General features: G+C 34.8%; 1 protein-coding gene across 19 annotated transcripts in view; it reads right to left on the reverse strand.

Annotated features, from left to right (window-relative positions):
- Positions 1-22024, reverse strand: part of PPIP5K2 (diphosphoinositol pentakisphosphate kinase 2) — a 62230-nt gene that overhangs the window by 24065 nt on the left and 16141 nt on the right. For 18 of the 19 annotated variants that reach the window (XR_005556159.1, XM_039338618.1, XM_039338600.1 and 15 more), the window contains 13 exons: positions 20960-21045; positions 18975-19129; positions 16666-16767; positions 12018-12179; positions 11151-11272; positions 10400-10501; positions 8399-8485; positions 5799-5874; positions 5594-5703; positions 3824-3909; positions 3380-3505; positions 3124-3245; positions 1399-1581 (listed from right to left, as the gene is read on the reverse strand). Coding sequence is in view for 18 of the 19 variants with exons in the window: in XM_039338618.1 (XP_039194552.1) it covers positions 1399-1581; positions 3124-3245; positions 3380-3505; positions 3824-3909; positions 5594-5703; positions 5799-5874; positions 8399-8485; positions 10400-10501; positions 11151-11272; positions 12018-12179; positions 16666-16767; positions 18975-19129; positions 20960-21045 (1519 nt within the window). In the remaining variant the exon portion in view is untranslated. The remainder of the gene's footprint in view (positions 1-1398; positions 1582-3123; positions 3246-3379; positions 3506-3823; positions 3910-5593; positions 5704-5798; positions 5875-8398; positions 8486-10399; positions 10502-11150; positions 11273-12017; positions 12180-16665; positions 16768-18974; positions 19130-20959; positions 21046-22024) is intronic. The other variant, XM_039338602.1, reaches the window with a different exon arrangement.

Here is a 22024-nt window from a genome sequence, read left to right on the forward strand (position 1 = left end):
CTTTGATAAGCAAAGGCAATGTGGAAGCTAGATTCACTTCGCAATCATGTTACTAACTTAACAGCTGCGGTGATTCACTTAACAACTGTGGCAAGAAAAGTCATAAAATGGAGCAAAATTCACTTAACAAATGTCTTGCTTACCAACAGAAACTTTGAGCTCAATTATGATCGTAAGTCGAGGACTACCAGTATACTACTAAAAATCCTATGCTAAAAGAAATACTAATTTCAAACAATTACTATATCCAACAATTTTGTTTATTAGTTCTAACTGACAAAATCCAACTTAACTGATGTCCATTTTTGCCTTATTTTCTATTAACTCTCCGTACTTTAATATTTCAAATCATGTAAGTACAGCTACATACTAAAACATGTATGTTGTATTTAAGAACTCCAGAAGGCTAAAAGAAATATACCAGTTTGACCAGGCTTTAGACTAAGGCATATCATAGAATTTGCACTCCTAGTGTTAGTGAACGATCTTTGGAAAGATCAAGATCAGGGAGTACAACCTTTTTAGTTTCCTGATGTCTCAGTAGCTTTCCATATGATCAACCATAATACCTTTCTGGACTGTCTCCAGATGATTAGGAGGTTTCTCCTTCCTGAAGGTAGTTTATATTTCTTCTTTCCCTCCCTCCCTTCTTCCATTTATACAGTCACACATCTCAAGTACATGATTTTAGATGTCTTACAATTGTTATAAAACAACCACATAAACAAAATGCAATATAAAAAAGACATAAACACATATAAAGCATCCATGTAAACAAAATATTTAACCTAATCAGATTTCAGAAATATGGATTTAGAAGGATACCATAGTTGATGGTATCAACTGCTACCAAGAGGTCAAGAGGAGAATGAATGCATTATACTAGAAGTCGTCCAAAAGTGACAACAGTGCTGTTTCAATCCGATACCCAGATCTGAGACCTGACTGGAAGAGGTCTAGATAATCTTCTTTTTTTCCTAGTTACTCCGAAGCTTTGTATAACTGCCTTCTCTAAACATGTAAGGCTGGAGATTGAACAAAAATTGTCTAGTATGAATGGGTCTAATGGAGGCTTCTTGAGTGGATGAACCAATTCTTCTTTAAGATGAATTCATCACAGCCAAGTCTCCTCCTAGGATTTAGGCAACCTGGGGGCATGAATCTCATACTCATGAGAAATCTTTCCTAAGGCCCAACAGGTTCAAACTCCTATCAGGTAACACAGCAAGACTGCACCTAGGCACCCCACAGGACCTGTATAAAGGCTGGCATGCAATTGGGAGTGGATTCAAGCAATTTTGTCCAACAGATACCTGACATATTCCTCCAAATAGCTTTGTACAACCTTTCCTGTAAAATCTTTCACAATTTTAACTCATCTGTAGAGTATTTTCTAACCTTTTCATAGTCTTCAGAAGTAAAGTCTCTATCTCTTTGGAGAATTTCATTAAGGCGTGCCTTCACCCGATGTTGGCAACTGCTAAGAGAGTCACTGTCACTGTCCAACAGACCATTCATATTAGCACTTTTGACCATCTGCACAAGTATAGGTGTGAGTTCCCCTTCCAATGCCAACAAACCCTGGGGAAAATAAAGTTACTGAATAGAATTAAATATATTAACTCTCAAACTAAACAGAATACATAAAATGTATAGGTGATTGTCTTATCCATTATGAATTTGATAGAGGAACTGCATTACAACTTACATATAGATAAAATAAATAATTCTAAAGCTGTCCAAATTCATTTTTATTTTGTTTCTAGGCACCATTTTCAACTGTCTAATCTGGATTTGGGTTGTGATTACCAAAATGAGGAACAATACTCCAAGCATTTCACTGGAAGTTTTTAAGAAGTGAGTGGACAACCTTTTGTCTGAAATGGTATAGGGTTTCCTGCCTGAGCAGGGGATTGGGCTAGAAGACCTCCAAGGTCTCTTCCAATTTTTTTATTATTATTATTGTTGTTGTTGTTGTTGTTATAGACCATGCAAACTTATAAAGTGTTACACAATAAAAACAGCATTAAGCAAAACAAAAACAATCACAATTCTGTTCGACAACCTATAACACACATTGTATATACATTGTGCTAAACAATAATATTGTCAAGTTTTGGGGTAACATATAGCACGAACCTAGCCACCGTAGTCTGTAAAATAAGGTTTATAGCTTGTCATGATGTATAAATTCAGCTAATTGAAACACAAATTAATAGACATAGTATGTTGAGTGAACAGCCACTGAGATTTGCACTACCACTTCTAAATCATTTCATTTTGATCAAAAGGCATTTTCTGAACTTGATGATTGGTTGTTCAAGTATTAATTTGCATTTATGAATAGGTCATCATAGATTGAGCTTTTGAAATGAATTATTTCATACAGGAGAGCCAGTTTAGTTAGTGGCTCAGATGCTGGACTATAAACTGGGACACAATACATTTTAGTATTCCTTTAGGCATGGAAATTGGCTGGGTGACTGAGTCAATTGCACTCTCTCAACTCAATCCACCTTACAAGGTGGTTCTTGTGTAGAAAGTAGGGAAGAAAAAACAGACACAAACATAACACACACAAACTAGAAATGGATATGTCATCTTACACAATCCATTATGAAATGTTGGCAAAGGATTTGTGTGAATTAAAATTTCAGTCTAGTAAGTTCCAAGTTTGGGAAAGGCTGATTGAGAACGTCTACAATTCATTATCTAATTTCATTTCAAAATGTATTGCTAATAAAGACGGGATATAAATCAAATAAAAAAACCTTGATAGACTTGCTCTCTAATTAGATTCAAATTAACTAGGCTCAGAGAAATACATGCATGCAATTTTTATTTTTAGATCTGTTTTTGTATAATATTGCATGCAATTCTTTATGCATACTAAAATATATATTTTATATGCAATAAAGAAGCAATTTAAACATTTCATGAAAACTGGCTGAAAAAACGTTGGTGCTGATTAAGTACTGATGAAATAGTCCACTTTGCATTGAGACAATGGAAGAAGTTATCTTTTATATATATATAAATATAAAAATGCAAAACAGCTGAACTCTTCCTGCAAGTAACCTATACATAAGTAACATTTCATATTTTCTACTGATGTTATACTACCTTTGCAAAAGCTGCAGCTGTCATTTGAACTCTTCCTTCATCAGATGCATAGATTTTGAGATCATGTCGATAAGTACTATGCAATCTAAGTAGGCCACATCCTGGAAATCCAGCATAGTCACCTACCAAAGCAAAACAATGAAGTTTCTCATCTTTTCTGTAGTCACCTACCAAAGCAAAACAATGAAGTTTCTCATCTTTTATTTCTCTTTTTCATAGATATGACTTCCAGCCATTACAAAGAAAAACCAGTTACCTTGTCCACCTGGGTACATACATCGGAAAGCTCTTCCTAGTTCCTCTGCCTGAACTCTGCCTGCAGGTGTCAATTCTCCTCCCCATTTGAGAACTAAGAGTAGAGATGGCTCTTGTTTGCGGTTATCTAAATACATACAGGCAAGTAAAAGATTTTTTTTTTACTTATATTCAAAATTTGTTCAGAACTGCAGATTGATTATATTGGATTTTGGCTATAAAGTTTGCCCTAACTCTAGCCAAAATGGAAAAGAAAATATTATAAGCTGAATTGATATATTGACATTAATCAATTCAGTATAAGCTACTGATCAATTCAAAGAATAATCAGATTGGCCCTAACCCTGTTGACATTTCACAAAGCTCTAAAGACATTAACTGTGTTCCTAGGGTTAAATAAACAAACTAATTGATGCACATTAATTCCTAAAAATAACCAAAATACCTTCTTCTTCACTAGATGTTTTAGGACAACCATGAGGAAGATATGTCAGTTGTACTTTGCGATTTATGCCAGAAAAATGTCCATACCTAAAAACAACGAGAATAGCATAAATGAATAATACTGGTAAAAGAAACACAACAAATCAGATGAGTTGGTAATATGGGATACTGCAATACATCTACAAGAAACTATGTTTTGCTATATGGAGAGAAAGCAATCATGTTTACTGTTCAAATTTTTAACCAAAATACCAAGAAAAATGTGTCATCCACAGATAAGGCATTTTTACCATTTTTTATTTCACACATACTTTACTATATATATTCAAAGAAAAACCTATCTGTGGATGAACTAAACCTGTTTTTTTTTGGATGCATTTTGACATCTAAAATTCTTGCTTATCTTTGGGCTCATTGGTGTATGCTATTAGCAGAGTTCAAGAAGAGCAATAACACATATTACTTTTTTATTATAATTTTCTGCCCATCCTTTAATGATTGTAATATTAATTAACATAATTTAAATAAACTGGCCTCATAGAAGAAGATTTCACGCATGCAGAAAAAGTTTAATTAATGAGTGTAATGTGTACAGGTGGTTCTCAACTTACAGCCCAATTGACCCAAATTTTTTGCTGTTAAGTGAGAGAGTTAAGTGAATTTTGCCGTATTTTACTATCTTTCTTGACACAGTTGTTAAGTGAATCACTGCAGTTGTTAAGTGAATCTGGCTTCCTCATTTGCTTGTCAAAAGGTCATAAAAGGTGATCACATGAGCCTGGGACACTGCAACCATAAATATGAACCAGTTACCAAGTGTCTGAATTTTTATCACATGACCATGGGGATGCTGCAGAGGTTGTAAGTGTGAAAAAAACCCCAGTCATAAGTCACTTTTTTCAGTGCTGTTATAACCTTGAACAGTCATTAAACGAATGATTGTAAATCGAGAATTATATATATAATATGGCTTAGAAAGTAAAGCAGATTCAGCAGCAATTTCATATTAAATTAAAATGGGGAAGGGGGAATGCAGGACCTCTTTACAACAGTCATAACTTTCTACAGAGAAGCTTGAAACAGATGCAATTGTTTTAAGGAATCATATTAAAGATACAGCTGCATTAATAAATAAAACAGCATGTTTTTCTGCTCACATGGAAGTCTGATAAGAGACATGATTGTTCTAAAAAGGTCCTGATCTCTTCTGCATTATGAAATGGTTTTTATTTATTTATTTATTTATTTTTGTGAGCCTGTAATTCCTTTTATTGGGGTGGAGTCAGAGTGGCTGAATGGAGCTGGCCAGATGCCCTTCCTGATGCCTAAGCGGAGTTTGCAACAGATATTTTCTCTTTGCTTACTGACAGAGAAACATCTGTCGCTGCCTAGGATTGAATTCTCAAGCTTCTGAGTGGGAGGCAAGTGGCTTCACCTCTTGTGTATTTTGTTCAAAATAGAAATGGGAGCCCCATTTTGAAAATATCATGATTGTTTCAAAAGAAAGGTATTATGAAATTAAGAGGTTGACTCCAATCCTTTAAAGAAACAATAGAAGAAAAAAATATTCTGCTTTCTTTATTGTCTTCTCAGTGAATCTAATACAACCTACTTCCTTTCAGACAAATAAAACAACAGTCAGAATCTAACAAGGTACATTGGACTAGTTCCAAAGTTATAGATCTAGCTATGAAGAACATCAGATGATCTTTACATAGTCATCCTAAAATGTGTTTTTATTACATCAAAATAATTGAAATAAAATACTTACATCTCCAATACAGTCTTTAACTGTTCAAGTTTAGATTTGTTTTCTTCTATTTCAGAGTCATTATTCTGTCCTAGCTCAATTAAGAGCTGTCTTGCAATATCAAGTACTTCCTGAAAACAAGTAGTTCATAAAAATGGATAATAACATTCTAGAGAAGAAAAAAGGTTTTTTTAAAAAAACAAAAAAACAAAAACAGAAACCTTACCTGTAGCTGCCTTGGTTTCTTCAACTTTAACTTCCCAGATTTATATCCATTGCATTTTTCAAAAAGATCAAAAAATCTTTAAAAGAAATAGGGAATGATACAATTATTTTACAAGATAATCACATACAGATTCCAGCATCACCTGGTGATAATGGCACACATATCAACTTCCCACGAATTGATTGATAGAACTGGTATTCATTTCAGAAAAAAATAATATCTTATACTAGAATTAGGATTACATATTTATATTTTTTTGAAGAAAAGTTCAATTTTCTTTTAAAAAAATATTTATTACAATGTATATGGCTGCCCATCTCATCATGACGACTTTTAACAATTAAAAACACAGTGTTACAACATAAGCACATAATCAGCAGTCATGGTAAAAATCACAAATAACAGTCAGCTCAACCATCCCACAGGCTGTGCCACATTCTGACTCCATTCCCAATGACATAGCCAACTCTTCAAGACTTATAAAAAAAATAAACAGGATTAGGGCTAATCTATGCCAAAACTGAGGGATGATAAATCAAAGTGTATGAGCCATCACAGAAAACAGTCTCTCCTTGGGTCCCATCAGATGTAACACTTTAAAATGGAGTCACAGCATGCTTTCTCCACCAGATTTGATGAGAAAGGTAAACACAACTGGGGAGAGGTGGTCCCCCAAATAACCCATCCCATGCTATGAACTTGATAGGTAACTACCACCACCTTTATGTGAATCCCTAAGCAGGATCGCAACCAATGCCTCTCATAGAACAGAAGTGTAACATGGACCAGTCAAGAGCACACATAACTGCAAACGAAGGCGAATATACGTGTCCCAGGATGTTGCAGGATCCAATCTGGATCGGTCACCGGGACCAATGGTTTTGTTTTCTGAGCTTTTGGACTCTTGCTGGAGCCCATGATGACCAATCCAGATTGGACCCTATACATAATTGTCCACACTGCTGCATTATGAACCAACAGCAGTTTCTAATTCTCTTCAAGAGCAGCCCAATTTAAAGCACCTTGCAGTAATCTATTTGGGAGGCAACTATAGTATGAATGATTGTGAACAAAACATCTCGGTCCAGTAATGGTTACAGGTCGAGCACAACACAAAGCTGATCAAAAGCTCTCCTGTCCGCACCTGCCACCTGTTCCTCAAACAGGAAACACTGCCCAGAAAGACTGTTAAATAGCACTGCATCTGTTTGGGGTTCTACAATACCCTCCAGAACTAAAGATAGAAAACCTTGTATCTTGGAGGCTCTAAAACCAGAGCCACTCTGTGTGCTGGGTTGAGTTGAAGCCTGTCCTTCCTCATCCAGATCCACATAGTTTGCAAACATAGAGACAGACTCTCCATAGTACTACTTGGTCAGCCATGGGTAGAGATAAAAGCTGATGCATATACTATATACCTGACCATATCTTCACCTCATGCCGTCAGATGACCTTAACCAGTAGTTTCATGTAGATGTTAAAAGGAGCAATCTAACCATGACAGAAGAGCAATAAAAGTCTCCCCCAACTCTAGTTCATGTTTACCACTGCTCCAGCAAGAAAATCAGAGCAGATGTGTGACCACTGCCATGAATTATATCATGCCCATAGCTATCATAGTGACCATGAACTGCCATGCTACTTCATAAGCTATCCCCATTTTTTTTTTTTTTTACTTAAATCAAGCCGGTAAGGTAGGAAGGTTGGTCCATAGCAGGGAGACTGGTACAAAAGCAATAATCCCTAATGACCCCTAGAACCCAATAAACAGGGTCTTGCATTCAATAATCTATGAATGCCACCAATCCTGGATAAACATAGCCCCTTCTCCCTCTGCTCTTGGGCCTTGACTGGTGGCACAAAGTAAAACCTGTGTGGGCTCATCCTCAAGATTGGAACACCTCCCTCAGATTCCTTTCAGGTTTCAGCATTAAACACTAAGTCATCTCTCTTATTTGTGATAAATCACTGGTGACGGAGGCCTTACTGCAGACTGAACTCTGATTCAGAAGACTTCTGACGGCCCGTTGATCAGAAAATGGGGTCAAACAACTGTATTATAATGTAATACCTGTGAAAAGCATAGGGGCTATGTTTCCCAAGTGAGCCCTCTCCCATGATCTCCCTCTATACCTTCCTCAACCATTACCATACACATGTTCTAGCCTATCCTTAACACACACACCCCAAATCTCCTCCTCCCCCAATTCCCTGGCCCATCGCTGGATTAAAGAGTCCCAATCACACCACAAACCAGAAAGTCCATCCCCCGGGATACTTCTATTCACGCCATCAGTTCCTCCAGCAGCCCTAGACCATACACTTTACCCCTATAAACTTCACAGTTGTATCCTATCGTACTTTAATATCATAAGAATTTCATCAAATTTAGAAATATCTAGGAGGATTTTTCCCAATGTGATGCCCCTCAGTTATGCTTAAAGTATAATCCCGAGGATTCCAAGTCTGCAAGCAGAAGTAACAGTCCCAACATACTTGGAAGACACTTGTTGTATAACACCTCTTAGCTCAAATCCTAAATTTCAAAAAAGTATTCAACTTAAATATTTCACTATTTCTTTTTATCACCAGATGCTTACTTTTGGTGTTTAACTTCCATTTTCATTTTTTGCTTTGGTGTCCGATCTCCATGCCGTATTACAGCAATGACACATCTAAGCTCCATCCTGCAAATATATAAGGAATATAATTATATGTTTCTATTTATTATTGAAATGAAACAATCTGATTTAGTGATAAGCAAACTATATACTAAACTGTGGACACCACCAACACACAAAGTCTAAAAAGACTTAGTAAGCATCCAATTTAAGCATCTTAAATTGGAATAAAGAGTCAATGGCAACTTTTTCCATAAAACAGCTACTATATAATTAGTAATTATCCAGAAAAATGGTGGGCTTGCCTTTACTATATGCTATATTCTATGCTATATACTGTAAGCAGAGACTGCAAGTATCATAGATGCTTTATTTTGGATTCCCAAACTGAGCAGAGGATAGGACTAACAACTTAAATGCCCCCTTCCAACTCTATGAATTTATGAAATTCATATTCCTGAAAAACACCCAGATTTAAGTTAAGCATGGGAATTGGGGAACAACTTAATATGGCACTGGGCAAGTGGGTGGAGGTCTAAGCTTGAATGCATTTGTTTGTAGTAGATCTAAAGTCTATTCAAAATAAAATATTTTCACTGAACTCAAGAAAGATATCTAGAGTGAGAAACTCTTAATTGTTGCAAGTGTTGTTGTTGTTGTTGTTAATTGCGAAGTCATGTCTGACCCATCGCGACCCCATGGACAATGTTCCTCCAGGTCTTCCTGTCCTCTACCATCTTCTGGAGTCCATTTAAGTTCACACCTACTGTTTCAGTGACTCCAACCAGCCATCTCATTCTCTGTCATCCCCTTCTTCTATTGCCCTCAATCTTTCCCAGCATTAGGCCCTTCTCCAGGAGTCCTTCCTTCTCATTAGGTGCCAAAGTATTTGAGCTTCAACTTCAGGATCTGGCCTTCTAAAGAGCAGTCGGGGTTGATCTCTTCTAGGACTGACCGGTTTGAACGCCTTGCAGTCCAAGGGACTTGCAGGAGTCTTCTCCAGCACCATAGTTCAAAGGCCTCAATTCTTTGGCGCTCAGCCTTTCTTATGGTGTTGCAAGTGTAGCTGCATTTAATCCTGAACATAAAATACTACTTTTGTGAATAGAAGTCTGTGTTCATGATACTGCAGGGGGTAAGTCTTGCATTAGATAGTAAATATTTATTCTGAGTGACGCATTTTCTATAGAGGGAATGAAATGAAAGATTGTACCATCTAGTCTGATGATTGTATGTCACTCGGGCAAGTTATATTATCAACATCATTTATTTGTTTTGCCATTTTTAACAGTACAGGTTGTGAGAGAATTACCAAGCCCATAATCTAAAGCAAGAGGCTTACACAAAATGTGAAGTCCACAGGCCTACTGGGGGAAGAGGACTGGAGATATCTAGCTTTCCACTTGATAGGCTCAGCTCTTTTTTTTTTTTTTCCCAAACTCTCCCCCATACATATACCGTGATATTTATCAGATGTTAACATATATTCTTTTTACATTCTTATATATAAAAGATACTTTTAATAAAATGAAATAAATACATACACATGATGTTTGGTGTTGCTCGCCCATTTCCCCTTTCATTGTATCCTCACTCCTTCTTCTCTACCTTTGCTCTTCTACTATAGTTATGTGGTGGAATATGGTGCAGAGTCACATGAGGAAGGGATCTTTCCCAAGGACCAGAGAGGCAAATCAGCCTGGAATCTTTGGCATGCAGGAAGGAGAAGGGCCAGGGAGAATCCTCCCTAATCTTTCACAAGGTTTATCTAATAGTTATGCAGATTGTGCTTTAGTCTGTCAAGATTACTGGCTATTGGTAAGCAATAAACTCAGAAACTATTCTGAGTAGATCCTTCTGTGTTCTTGGTTCCATGAGCCTGACAAATTGCTATCTATGGAATATGTATATTTATAGAACTTAACATGAATAAGAAAAAAAAAATCTTGGTGTAATTTTATGCAAGTATTTTCTTCTTACATTGTTCCTGAGGTGGTTGGCACAATAGGAATATCTTCTGCTTCCAAAGGTATAGACCAAGGGATCTGAAATTGTGGAGCAAGTTCTCTCATAACTATATTTCTGAAAGAGGAAAAGTAAGTGACTTATTAAACTGTCTTAATTTATCTGAATAATATTTATATACTATGAAATGAATAATTTGTAGCAATATCTAACTATAATTTTAATAATTAAACATATTAGGGTTTTTTACATTTCAGTAAAGAAAACTCCTCTGAACAATTTTAAGAATAGCCAATCATTATCATTTAACAGATTAAGACTTCTGCTTAAAAATGGTGAAGTGAGGACATATTTATGAAGTCTGTCAGGAAATCAAAAGCTATAAACTATGGAAGTTCCTTATTCCACAAAAACCACTTTCAAAGCTAGACTTCTAAAAATGTGCAAATTTCTTAACTAGGGCATTCATGTGCTCTGTATAGCTAGTACAAATATATCATTTTTTAGTAACTCCTCAATAGCAAAACCTACTTTTGAACAAAGTAAGCACATCATGATAACTCTCTTAAAAGGCTAACTTCCTGAGATCTTATCCAACATTGTTTTCCCAAAGTATCACTAGGAAATTAGTTTTTTTTTGTTAAGTTTTATAGCACAAAAATGACAAACATGGGAAATGGAAAAATCTGGAATTTGAGTCAAACCAAATATCCTTATAGGTCAATAATAATGTCCCAGAGCCCACTCAAGTTCTTTAAACTCTTACCCAAGGATTTTAGCGCAATCATCATAATATTTCATTGAATTCTTCACAAAACTGAAGCCATTGACATCACAGACATAGGACTGCCCATTTGCACGCAACAAGTCAAATCCACAAACTGTTTGCTATCAGAGAAAGCAACAACATGCTCAAAACTTGCAAAATATTATCTATAGACATTTAAAACTCAATAACTATATGTAGCAGAAACAAAACATCCCACATATTAATAATCTAAAATATCACAGGATTGTGTTCTGTTTTCTTATATCTCTTTAAATGTTTATTCTGTCTTAATCTATGCTTAAATGGAACATTTGGAAAGACATCTCATTTTGAATTTAGCATTCTTCTAAATTCTTATCCTATTCTTTCTAAAATTCCAAAATATCTTTATAAAACAGGTTAACAGTACAAACAGCTCTAAGGAATGCCAAACATCTATTTGTAGGGGCTTGCTCCAAGTTGATGTAAAGAGACTTCGTTACAAATTTTCTTAATAGATTTTTTCAGCTGATGAAAGCAGGAGAAACAAACACAAAAAAACTAATTAAAAAGAACAAAAATGAGTTCCTACACATTTTTGATGCCGGGGTCAGCAGTATGATAGTACCAATGCTGAGCTATTTGCTATATCATAAAATAGAACTTGCTTTGTAAAATTGAACAATTATTTTTAATGGCCTTATTTTATGAGATTAGCATTCTCATTTTAAATTTCATGAAATTTGACCATTTGGGGGGAAAGGTTATTTGGTCCATCACTCAATGGTATCCAAGACCTGAAAATGATTCAGACCCCTGGAATAGGCAATAATTTCAGGAAATAATAATTTTCTTTGAGATGTAATGTTATTGTAGTCTTGTTACCTTAAAAGCTAGGCATACTTTCCAAGCTATTAGCTTTTCCCGTGCATTAAGTATCACTGGATACCTCACTTCTTTGCCTTCACTATCCCGTTCCACCTTGCCATCCAGAGCAGGGGATTTACGTGCTTCTGCATGTGCATAATCTGGACCTACAGTGTACACCTATATTTGAGAGTAAAGGGAAAGACAAAGAAAGTAAAATCTTCTTGGTTAAATACATGACATTAGGTATAGTTTCACTTCACAGCCACTTCCATCTCCAAGTCTCCTAATTTATGCTTTTACATTTCCATGGTGAAAAGGAGACAAACTGAAAAGCACTAGAATATAAATAAAATTGCCAGAGCCCTTGGCTAAAAGCCTATAGTGTGTCCTACCTACCATTTACCTACTAGTTAACTGATCATTCTGAAACAGATTACAATTTTTTAATGTTATTAATGGCGAGAACTTATATCCTACTTATTTCAGTTGATTTGTCCTAAAGATGGTTAAGTCTGGAATTTATTAGATGCCCTAGAAATAATTTATATTTAAAGGAATGAATTTTTTCAAGTAATTTTAGAAGTGAAATGTTAAAATTATATAATAGGTCGTATTTTTAAAGAATGGGAAAGCAGAATGAAATGTACAGAATGAAATGCTAAAGCAAATTGATGGTGAAAACCACAAAGCAAAATAAAGAGTTGGTAGTGAGGCTTCTAGTGTATATGGCCAGCTTACCAGTCTGGATAGCTCTTTCCAGACGGAAGCTTTTTCAATTTACAAGCAGGAAACTGAGTTGCCTATGTTTATACGACTCTCCTAGGTTAGGGAGGGCCCCACAGTCATCCTACAAGATAGAGCAATGAGAGTCTAGAGCAGCATTCAGAAGTAGTCAGGTGAGTCATTCTGCTAGGAGGCGGGGCTGCAATCATGTTCTTGTTAAAAAAGTAGCCGAATGGACAATAAGTCATGCCTTTCACTTAAACACCTTATTGATTATATTTACTAAGTTAAAAGAGGCTCTATTCAGTCACTATTACTCCTTTCTGAAGATCTGTGCCATTTTTGAGAGATCGTTGTACAGGAGAATGGTCGCCAGAGATAAAGTAAAATAAGGAAGTGTGGAGTATTTTTTAAAAAAATTTGATGGAGAAATATAAGGATTTAAAAAGTTGTGTTTTATGTTGTCATTTTCATGAATTTGTCAACTTTATCTGACATTAAGAGTTATAATTTGCAGACTTCTGGTCCTGTGAGGTAGCGACTGGTTGTGGGCTTGCGGAATGCCGCACGCCCGCAGCTAATTTTCGTCCTGCCTGGAGATCCTAATGAGTCCAAGCAGCCCTGGAGAGGTGGTGAAGAAAGAAGGGGTGCCCTGGCAACTCTGGAATGACAGCGGTTGTTCCGTTCGTCTTGGGGAAAGCCTTCTAGCCCGATAGAAGAAAGGCTGTATTTCACCGATCAGCCCAAGCTACTTGCAATCAAAGTCCAAAAGAACTAACCAGCACAACAGTAAACGGCGTGTTTGAAACTGGGTGAGGAATCTTATTTCCCCTTTTCTATTCTACACTTAATTTCCTGGGAAAGATCCCCAAGAAGCAAAATACCTCCGAAAGTGAAGGAGGGGGACTTCCACCCCACCCTTATACTAACAGAAAGGGTGAATTAAAATTTCCATGGAGGATCAAAATATATGGTAGTGAAATAAATTTATACACTTGAAAGCTAAAATTTAACTTTGGAAAAGTTTAAAATTGTTGAATGGTTAAGACTCTCATTTTAAAGACCACTTGTTCATATTGAAAACTAAATAGATGCTGACACCTAGTGATGGATGAAGATTATGACAGTTATGATTTCCAGAGAACTTGCCAAAACCTGGGAAAAGCTAATCTGTGTTTGTAACCTTCAAAGTTTTAAAGCAAAGAACAGCTGTGCCAAAAAAGATAACAATCTGGGCTGTAGACAAAGAGAGAATTATAAACTTTAGAAAAAAATCTTCTTTGAACTTTTTGGATTACAAATATCTATTTAACTCAGACTCTAAAGTTATTTGCAGATAAGAAGGAAAACTTTTCAACTTTTGGCCATCATGGATCAGAGACATGTAGATAGAACACACCAAGGAAACATAAAAACCTCTCAGGAGGAGATATATAGTATACTGCAATTAATTCTAATAACACTGAGTTCAAATCACAAAGAAATCCAAAATAAATTTGAAAATATAAATCAATCTATTTCTAAGTTAACTCTACAACAAAAAAACTTCCAGGAAACAACAACAGAGAAGGAGCAGACAAAACAAATAAATGGACATAAAATTGAAAATAGAGACTCAAAGACGAAACTTAACAAAGCAAAAAACTAATCCTAGTGGAAATTTTTTTGCAAGAAATGGAAAAAACAACTCATCCCTTAAGACTACAAAATAAATCTGAGGACAAAAAAACAGATTGGATAAAATGGAATGTAGAGATGTTGAAAACATCAGAGAGAAAGGAAGTGATAAGAGAAGCAAAGGAGAAAAAGAAAAAGATTTTCAAGAAACATGGAAAGGCAAAAGACTCATATAAAGATACTTTATTTGATTTGCTTCTTATACTTACAGCAACAGTCATGAATATATAGAAAAACTTTTTGATTCATCAAAACACATTGATCAAGAAAGATACTGGTCAAAGGAAAAAGATTAAAGTGAAAATTAAGAAAATAGATGATGGGATCTACCAGAGAGAATATATAAAAAAGAAACATTTGTTTGAATATGGTTAAAGACATGGAAAAGTTTCTGAATACATGTTATTCTAAGAGGGATGAATTCCTTAAATAATACTGTATGCTTTTTCCCCCTTTTTAAATTTTATTTCTTTATATAAGTAATATAATACTGTTGAAACGGCTTAGATGAAGGAAATATTTTAGATATTTAGGGAAATTATAATGTATAAAAATGTTTTGAATAAGAGTTAAAGGATTAGATGACTAGACACATTAAATGGAATATTTAAAGATTAAATACATTTTTAATTAAGGTTAAAAAGAATAAGAAATTTTGGGAATGAATATATATTAACTTAGGAGGAATATATATTTTAAGTAGTATTTTACTTTTTATGTTTCTTTACTCTTGCTCTCTTTTCCTTTTGTTTACTGTTTTTACCTATTCTGTTTAAGAAATGTAAAGCATTGATACGATTTCTATGGGAAAAATGGATTTAAATCTTTAAATGTAATTAACTGTTGAGAAAATCTTAACATCAAGAATACTTCGAACTTTATGGGAGAAACAAATTTAAATAAGGACTATAATGGGATATAAGATGAGGCAACCAGAATGATTAGATAGAAAAGAAATATTATATTGATGTGAACATTATTTCTAGGAATATTGGGAAAAAACATATATGTAACTGTTATTTATCAAAATAATAAGAACTGTATTAATTCAAAGTTTGCAAAGAAGACATCTTGGGGAAAAGGGGAAATCAACTAAATGTACTATGTGGATTATGGATTATAGAAACCAATTGTTAATGATTTTTCTTTGCAAATGTAAGCCCAGCAAACATACTGTTTACCAACTATTAAGTGATTTATGTTTTAAAAAATCAATAAAATATATGGGGGGGGGGGGAAACAGTTATAATTTGCAAGTTTGTATTGTATGTTATAGGAAGCTTAAATTTTCCAATTTTAGTGAATTCTGATTGGCCAGGAGACACCAGCTGATCTACAAATACCTTTAAAAAAATTCTTTGATCAGAAGAAGGAACTAAAGAACAGAAGACCAAGCAATACTGAAGGCATCTAAGCCAGACAGAGATTGCAACAATTATTCTGGAATATTTAAACAAAACAATTCACTTTATAAAACATCTATGTTCCAAAGATGTCCAAAGAAAGCAAGACAAACAAATTATTCAAGTAAATGGAAAAAAGATAAGTAATTCAGAGAGACAACAAGTGTAGAAAGTTATCAAATCACTTAGATTATTGTATTTATACAGTATTTTATATTTATGCACTTGGGTTACTGTATTATATAGTATTTGATAATAGAAAGGTCATCTTTTTTTCTCTCCTTTTTTATCTTGTCCTCTCCTCTCTTTTAATCTTTATTTTCATTGTGTTTTATGCTATAATAAACCTTAATAAATCATTTTTAAAAAGCTGGGAGCAGCTTATAATGCAGCTGTACAACACAGGGAAAAATGTAAGTATTTCAACAATTCAAAAAGACATACTTCATTTGCACTCTCATGCTCTTCAAAATATGTATTTAAATTTCTTTAAGAACAATTAAATTTCACTGAAGAAAACAAATTATTCAATTGTTTCACATCTAACTACAGCAGTGATTCTCAACCTTTCTAATGCCGTGACCCCATAATACAGTTCCCCATGTTGTGGTGACCCCCAAGTGGGTGTGGCCACCAATAAGAGGGAGTAGGACAGCTAGGGAAAAGGGGAAAAAAATGGCGGACAGCATGGTTTGGCGACCCCCGTGAAATGGTCATTCGACCCCAAATGGGGTCCCGACCCACAGGTTGAGAACCACTGAACTACAGCAATACTTCGGCAAAAATAAATGTTTCACAGGGTTGCTAAATTCCTTAATCATTTGACTGTTCCAAAATTAAACCTAAATATGCGATTATACCTTCACATCAGTACCATCTGTAGGCATGAATTCCTCATAGATATATGAACCAGTTTTTCTCACGTTGCTTTCAGGAGAGTAAACACTGCTTCTACTACCAATCTGAAATACATATTTCGATCAATGTTATTTTATGCTAAAAATACTCACAAACACATTTTTTCTTTAAAATTGCTTTGAAGTAATACTGTGTATTTATAAATGTTTATAAAAATAAAATGCAACATTCTTACCATACTATACTGTGACAGATAGATGGGAAAAAGGAAAATACATTGCCTGCGTGGACTGAAAAAAAAATCTCTTTTAGAAAGGTTTCCTATGATATCCTAAATTTATAGAACAGGATTTTTTTTTTTTAAATTTCTCCTTCTGAAAAAGGTCACTGCTCACTTTTCAATCCTAACTGCATTTAATTAATAAATGGAAAGGGATAATTAGAAAAAAAATTGGTTTTATCTTTTTAATTGAAGGAATGGCATTTTAAGTGGCTTAACAATAGATATGAGAGCAGAGGGGTTATTTGGATAAAAGGCAGGTTCTCAAATACTATTTAATTTTTTTTAGAAATTCCTAGGATTGGATTGAGGGGTCCTTAGCATTCCCTGAGCTTGACTGTTTCTTCCCTACCAACAATCAATTCTCAGATGAGCAGAGATTAACACCAAGATTAACATCAGACCAACAATCAAGAATTAAACAATACCACAACCACGCTAACAGTAAACAGCCCAATAAAGAATCAGCAAGACCACTCTCACCAACACTGGCAGGAAAGGCCACTAGAGTATGAAATGAGATCAAACCCCATTCCCTATTAGCACTGATGATGTTACTACTTGATTTGGGCAATGAAACATCTGCAAGAAAACAATCAGACTCAGAGCATCAAGGAACTCTCATTTTATTTATTTATTTATGAGACTTATATAAGTGCAAGCACTCTCTAAGCGATGTACACCAGTAAGCAATGTGTATGTATGTATGTATGTATGTATGTATGTATGTATGTGTGTATATATATATATATATATATATATATATATATATATATATATATATATAGGTCTTTGGTTGTTCGGGTTTTAATTTTAATTTTACGCGGGAGAAAACCCGAACAACCAAAGACCTATATACAAATACCCGCGAAAACCTCAGAAAACATATATATATATGTATATACACATTGCCCCCAACAATCTGGGTCCTCATTTTACCTATCCCGGAAGGATGGAAGGCTGAGTCAACCTTGAGCCGGTGAGATTTGAACTGCTCACCTGCTGAACACAGTCAGCTAAAGTGGCCTGCAGTACTGCACTGTAACTGCTGCGCCACCTCGGCTCATATAACTCCAGTTACAAATATTCTCTATCAGTATTATTAGATTGACTGGTGATAGTACATGGCTTTTAATATCATGTTTCATTACATACAATATAATAAATATTCTACTTTCTACTCTATTGTTAACATTATCCTTTATTTTTATTTCAATTTTTTTGAATAAAATAAAACCACTATTCTTAAAAAGAAACCCCCTCCCTCTTTAGCTCAGATTCAAGGAAACCCTGTTCCTTGGAGTTGTGAATCCTTAAAAATTATTTGGAAATGCTCAGATGAAGAAAAGAAGTTGAAAATAGCATATTCTATCCTGTTATGAAGAGAGAATTTACTTAAACTTTATTTCTACATCTTGAACCTGTTATGGGAGAAAGGCAAAAAGCACTCATCATGCTGATAGGAATATTACAAATACCTTATGCATCCACGGACCCTGGCCACGGACCACCAAAACTTAATTCAAGATTTAAATCATAATATTTCTTCAAGCCTTCGCAGACCCCCGTGATGACACCATGGCCCTTCAGAGGTCAGCAGACCACAGGCTGAGAATCACTCCTATAACTGAGGTATTCCTGATATTTTCTTTATTTACATGGTGGGAAGGGGAATACGTTCAATAACATATGGTGGGAAGGGGAATACGTTCAATAACATAGCAGAAAGATGGAATACAAAATGAAATCTAAACTAAACTATAATCTAATCACTTGTTTACAGATCAAATCTATCTTGTGGTATTTAGTAGCTATTTTTTGTATCCACTCTTTTCTTACTTATTTCTGCTTCATTCTATCCCACCTCTCATTATGAAACACAGATATACAAATTACCTGTAGTTCTTCAGATAATGCAATTTACAAGATAACTCTCAGAATGGAATGCTATTCTTTTCAATCCAATCATGACCACCATCATCACAGAAGGGGCAAACTAGATTATTCTTGTGTAATTTACATTAGTCTTACTTTTCGAAAGAGCCTCTGACTTCCTCCACCAGCAGATGTTGGATAATAAATATATACATTGTGGTCCTCTGCACTAACTGGTTTTTCCACAAATGGCTTTTGGAAAACTTCTCCATTCACTTCCACATGATCTTCTCCTTCAATCAAATTGCATTCTGGAAAAAGAACATAAATAAATGCAGACTTCAGGTTTCAGTCACAGATAAAAATTCCATTATAAATTGAGACAAGAAAACTGGCTACAATCTCTAAATGTATTTGAACCCATGAACTTCAGCAACTTCGAAACTCAACATACTAAGCCAGAGGGAAGCAAACATTTTTTCCTATTGAGGCCTTGTATGTCAAGACCATACAGTAATAAAGTAATAAATGTATGTACAGATTATCTTTTTACTCTGTTTCCTTAGTTATTATCATAAATCAATTTTCTACTGCAAATAAATATTTCTTCCAAGCTTTAAAGTGTGCTGTTATTATCATTACCATAAAAATTAAGCAAACAAAAAGTAAGTGGGAAATCACAAGGTAGAAAAAATGAATATTGAAAGAGCCAGTCTGGGACAGAAATAGGACCATGGTAATGCCTGGGAAGGAGAGGCAAATCAGAATGAATTGAGGAAGAATTGGAGGAAGTGCTTTAAAAAGCAAAGCAGGGAGGTTGTGGAAGAAAATGGTAATAGGATCTGTTGAGCATTTATTGAAGCTTAGCTGTTTCTTCATATGCTATGATACAGTAACTCATTAAATCAGCCATATCTCTTTTTTCAGAATTTCAGACATGTCTGAAAAAAAGATGCAGTTTTTTTGCTGAGATGCTACAATACTTTTGCTGTGCAAATGAAAGCATGCTTTCAAATAATTTTGAAATCATGAATAGCCCTAGAAATGATGCCTGGAATGGAAGAGCAATGGAAGGGCAAGATTAGAAAGAATAGAATATTAAAAAGAGCAGACAGGCCTGCACTGCCTAACTTTACTTCACGTAGAATACATTTGGATATCAGTGTGCCAAAAGATTAATCTGTCCAGCAACAATATGGACACACTATCTACTGTCTACTTTTAGATTGCTATGTTGTTTGAATACAGTGATAGCTTTTTTGGCCATAAGCCAGAAAAGGAAAATCAGAAGAAGCCATGGGTTCCCTCTCTTGTTACATTTAAAAGGAAACCAAGGCTGAATGATATGATAATCTAAAAACTAACCATACATTTATGATTTGCAACCTCATTGTTCATAAGGAAGAGGCTGTTGATAAAATGCAGTGGGCTTGTGACTATCATGCAGTTGTGTGTTGTGGATAAAATGCAGCTGCTTGTGGCTACATTGCCTTAAAGTGTTCTTTGGGAAGCTGTAACATTTTAACTGAAATGAAGGCTATTTGCAGACAAACAAAAAACAAACAAACAAACCATTAATATTGTTGAGGGATAAATAAATGAGTGCCAAAAAACAAAAATTCTGCCAATATTTACACCAAAACTTATTATATTTTCTGTATTTGATCCTAGCTATTACAGGAAACTGAACATTGAAGGATATAAAAGGAGCAATGGAACCAATTTTCTCTAACTAAAGGAAAGTTTAGCCTATGGAAAAGAAGGATCAAAGAATATACCCATAAAATATGAATCATTTTGACAAAAAGCATCTACTTCTAAAATTTTCTGAAATAAAGAAACCATTGTACAGCTTGTTTAGTAAGTCTAGCAAAAAAAAAAAGAAATTAAATATTTTTATGAAGTAAATTCCTATAGAACTTTATTTTGAAGTTCCACTGGGTACAGTGGATGTTTTAAAAAAGCTATTACATACTATCAGTTACATAGTTCTTTTTCTTTTTAACTTTGTAAAAGAGACACCCATGCGATTTTCAACTTCCAATTCATATGTTGATTATAGCCACAAAAATAATATTTTATTAAACAGACAAGAACACTGTTTGTAGAGAAGTCTTTTGAAATGCCAATATAATAATTACCTTGGGGATTGTTTGGATCCCTGTTTAGGACTGCATAACGAGGAAGTAAAATGCCTTCATCTTTAAGGATGCCATAAACTTCTCTCCTGAAAAGAAATAATATATCCCACAAAACATTGCAACTACTGGAAAAAAAAACATGAAAATAACTTTTAATAATTCCTAATTAAAATCACAGGATAGTCAGAAAATTTTGTGTAAAGTTGCAACAAATAACTAATTAGAAAGTTACACTGTTAAAAATGGGAGCTGGAACAAAATGTTGCAAAATGTAGAACCTATAGTCCTAGACATAGTACATTTCTAATTCAGTTTTAAAGTATTATATATGCCTATTTGCACAAGATGGTGGGAATTAGGACAAAAGCCTCCTTTCCCAAGTTACTGTGCATTTTGGTGAAGTACAATCAGATTAGAGGATAATTGTAGAACTGAATTTGACACTTATTTCTTCAGGTTAGCATTACTGATGTCAAATTCTCACTGAAGGTTATAATTGCTGCAGCCTAGAAAATAAAATTATCAATCCAGAAAATGTTGCCATGGAGAACATACATTTAAGATCTGTACTTCGTCTGCAACAGCTTGATGCTGATAATAACCACAGTGATACGGCCTTGATAAGGGAATTAGTTTGAATGTGTACAATCAAAAGAAAAAAAGAAGAGGAGGAATCATTTAGAAACACTAAAGATCCTTGAGAAAAATGAGCGACATGTTAATAAAAGATAATAAAGATGAACAAAATACATACCTTGAAAAATGTAAACTTGAAAATTAAACAATTTTAGAATTACTTTAAATATGAGGATATTCTTTGCCAATACAGTAACTAATGTTCCACTTTGATCATCCTGGTACACTAGAGCAGGGGTCCCCAACTCCCGGTCCGTGGACCAGTACCAGGCTGCGGCATGCCAGCAAACGGTCCGCACAAACAAGCAAAGCCCCATCCACAAGATGTAGGCAGCACACAAAACCCTCCAGTCTGCAGAAAAACCTCTCTCCACAGAACCGATCCCTGGTGCCCAAAAGGTTGGGGACCTCTGTCCTAGAGGCACACAT

This window comes from Crotalus tigris, unplaced genomic scaffold (assembly GCF_016545835.1).
Source record: "Crotalus tigris isolate CLP2741 ecotype Arizona unplaced genomic scaffold, ASM1654583v1 scf7180000017710.2780689, whole genome shotgun sequence".
Lineage (NCBI taxonomy): Eukaryota > Metazoa > Chordata > Lepidosauria > Squamata > Viperidae > Crotalus > Crotalus tigris.